Source organism: Etheostoma spectabile, chromosome 23 (genome assembly GCF_008692095.1).
Source record: "Etheostoma spectabile isolate EspeVRDwgs_2016 chromosome 23, UIUC_Espe_1.0, whole genome shotgun sequence".
NCBI classification, from domain to species: Eukaryota; Metazoa; Chordata; class Actinopteri; order Perciformes; family Percidae; genus Etheostoma; species Etheostoma spectabile.
The window spans coordinates 8,615,257-8,616,389 of NC_045755.1; the positions used below are offsets into that span (position 1 = coordinate 8,615,257).

The 1,133-nt window shown below is 56.8% G+C and overlaps 2 protein-coding genes across 16 annotated transcripts in view; both read left to right on the top strand.

The window, feature by feature from the left end:
* Nucleotides 1-1,133, top strand: part of nrcama (neuronal cell adhesion molecule a) — a 1,100,153-nt gene that overhangs the window by 239,612 nt on the left and 859,408 nt on the right. The gene's annotated exons all lie outside the window — the stretch shown is intronic.
* LOC116673016 (uncharacterized PE-PGRS family protein PE_PGRS10) overlaps nt 29-1,133 on the top strand; it is a 10,880-nt gene continuing 9,775 nt past the window's right edge. The window contains exon 1 of the mRNA XM_032505103.1: nt 29-777. Within this exon, the coding sequence (XP_032360994.1) occupies nt 34-777 (744 nt within the window). The 5' untranslated portion in view covers nt 29-33. The remainder of the gene's footprint in view (nt 778-1,133) is intronic.

Here is a 1,133-nt window from a genome sequence, read left to right on the forward strand (position 1 = left end):
AGAGAGAGAGAGAGAGAGAGAGAGGAGGTATAAATGCAGCCGAGGGGACAGAATCTGCTGCAGTCAAAGATGTTTGTCCTCCTCTTCAGGACGTCTGCTCTCGCTCTACTCCTCGTCCTCAGCGCCGCCGCCGGGACGTCCCGGATGGGACTCCACGCCGCTGCTGGTGGGACGTCCCGGATGGGACCCAATGGTGCTGGTGGGACGTCCCAGGGGGGACTCAATGGTGCTGGTGGGACGTCCCAGGGGGGACTCAATGGTGTTGGTGGGACGTCCCGGATGGGACCCAATGCCGGCCCTGGTGGGACGTCCCGGGGGGGACTCAACGGTGCTGATGGGACGTCCCAGGGGGGACTCAACAACGCTGCTGGTGGGCCGTCCCTGGGAGGACCCAATGCCGCCCCTGGTGTGACGTCCTGGACAGGACTCAACGCCGCCGCTGGGACGTCCCGGAGAGGAATCAACGGCGCCGCTGGAGGGACGTCCCGGGGGGGACTCAGCGGTGCTGACGAGACATCCTGGAAAGGACTCAACGCCGCCGCTGGTGGGACATCCCAGAGAGGACTCAGCAGTGCTGGTGGGACATCCCAGAGAGGACTCAGCAGTGCTGGTGGGACGTCCCAGAGAGGACTCAACGCCGCTGACGGGACGTCCCGGGGGGGACCCAACGCCGCTGACGGGACGTCCCGGGGGGGACTCCGCTGCCGGGAGGAGATCACCGGCGAGATGCTCCGGGACCTCTGGATCCGAACCATACAGCTCATCAACAAGCTGCCGGTGAGACCGATAACGCTGATCAGCTGTTTGTTAAGAGTCTGATGTCGTTGTTTTTTATACTGTGATGTTGTCATGGTGACAAGGTTGTGATGTAACTATACAGCGTTTTACTGTAAAATCATTTACAGTAGTGTTACTGTGAAATGTATAGAAATAACTGGAGATTTCAGCCATTATTTACAGTGTAGGGGCAAAGAAACGCACACTTTTGTTTTTAAAGGTACTTTTATTGTCAAATACACATAAAGTACATGTAGCAAAAATTCATTCTCTGCATTTAAGGACCAACTCCAGGTCTCATGTGCCTTGCTCATGGGCACTGACTGGAGAACTTAGTTTATGTTTTTTGATGGTTG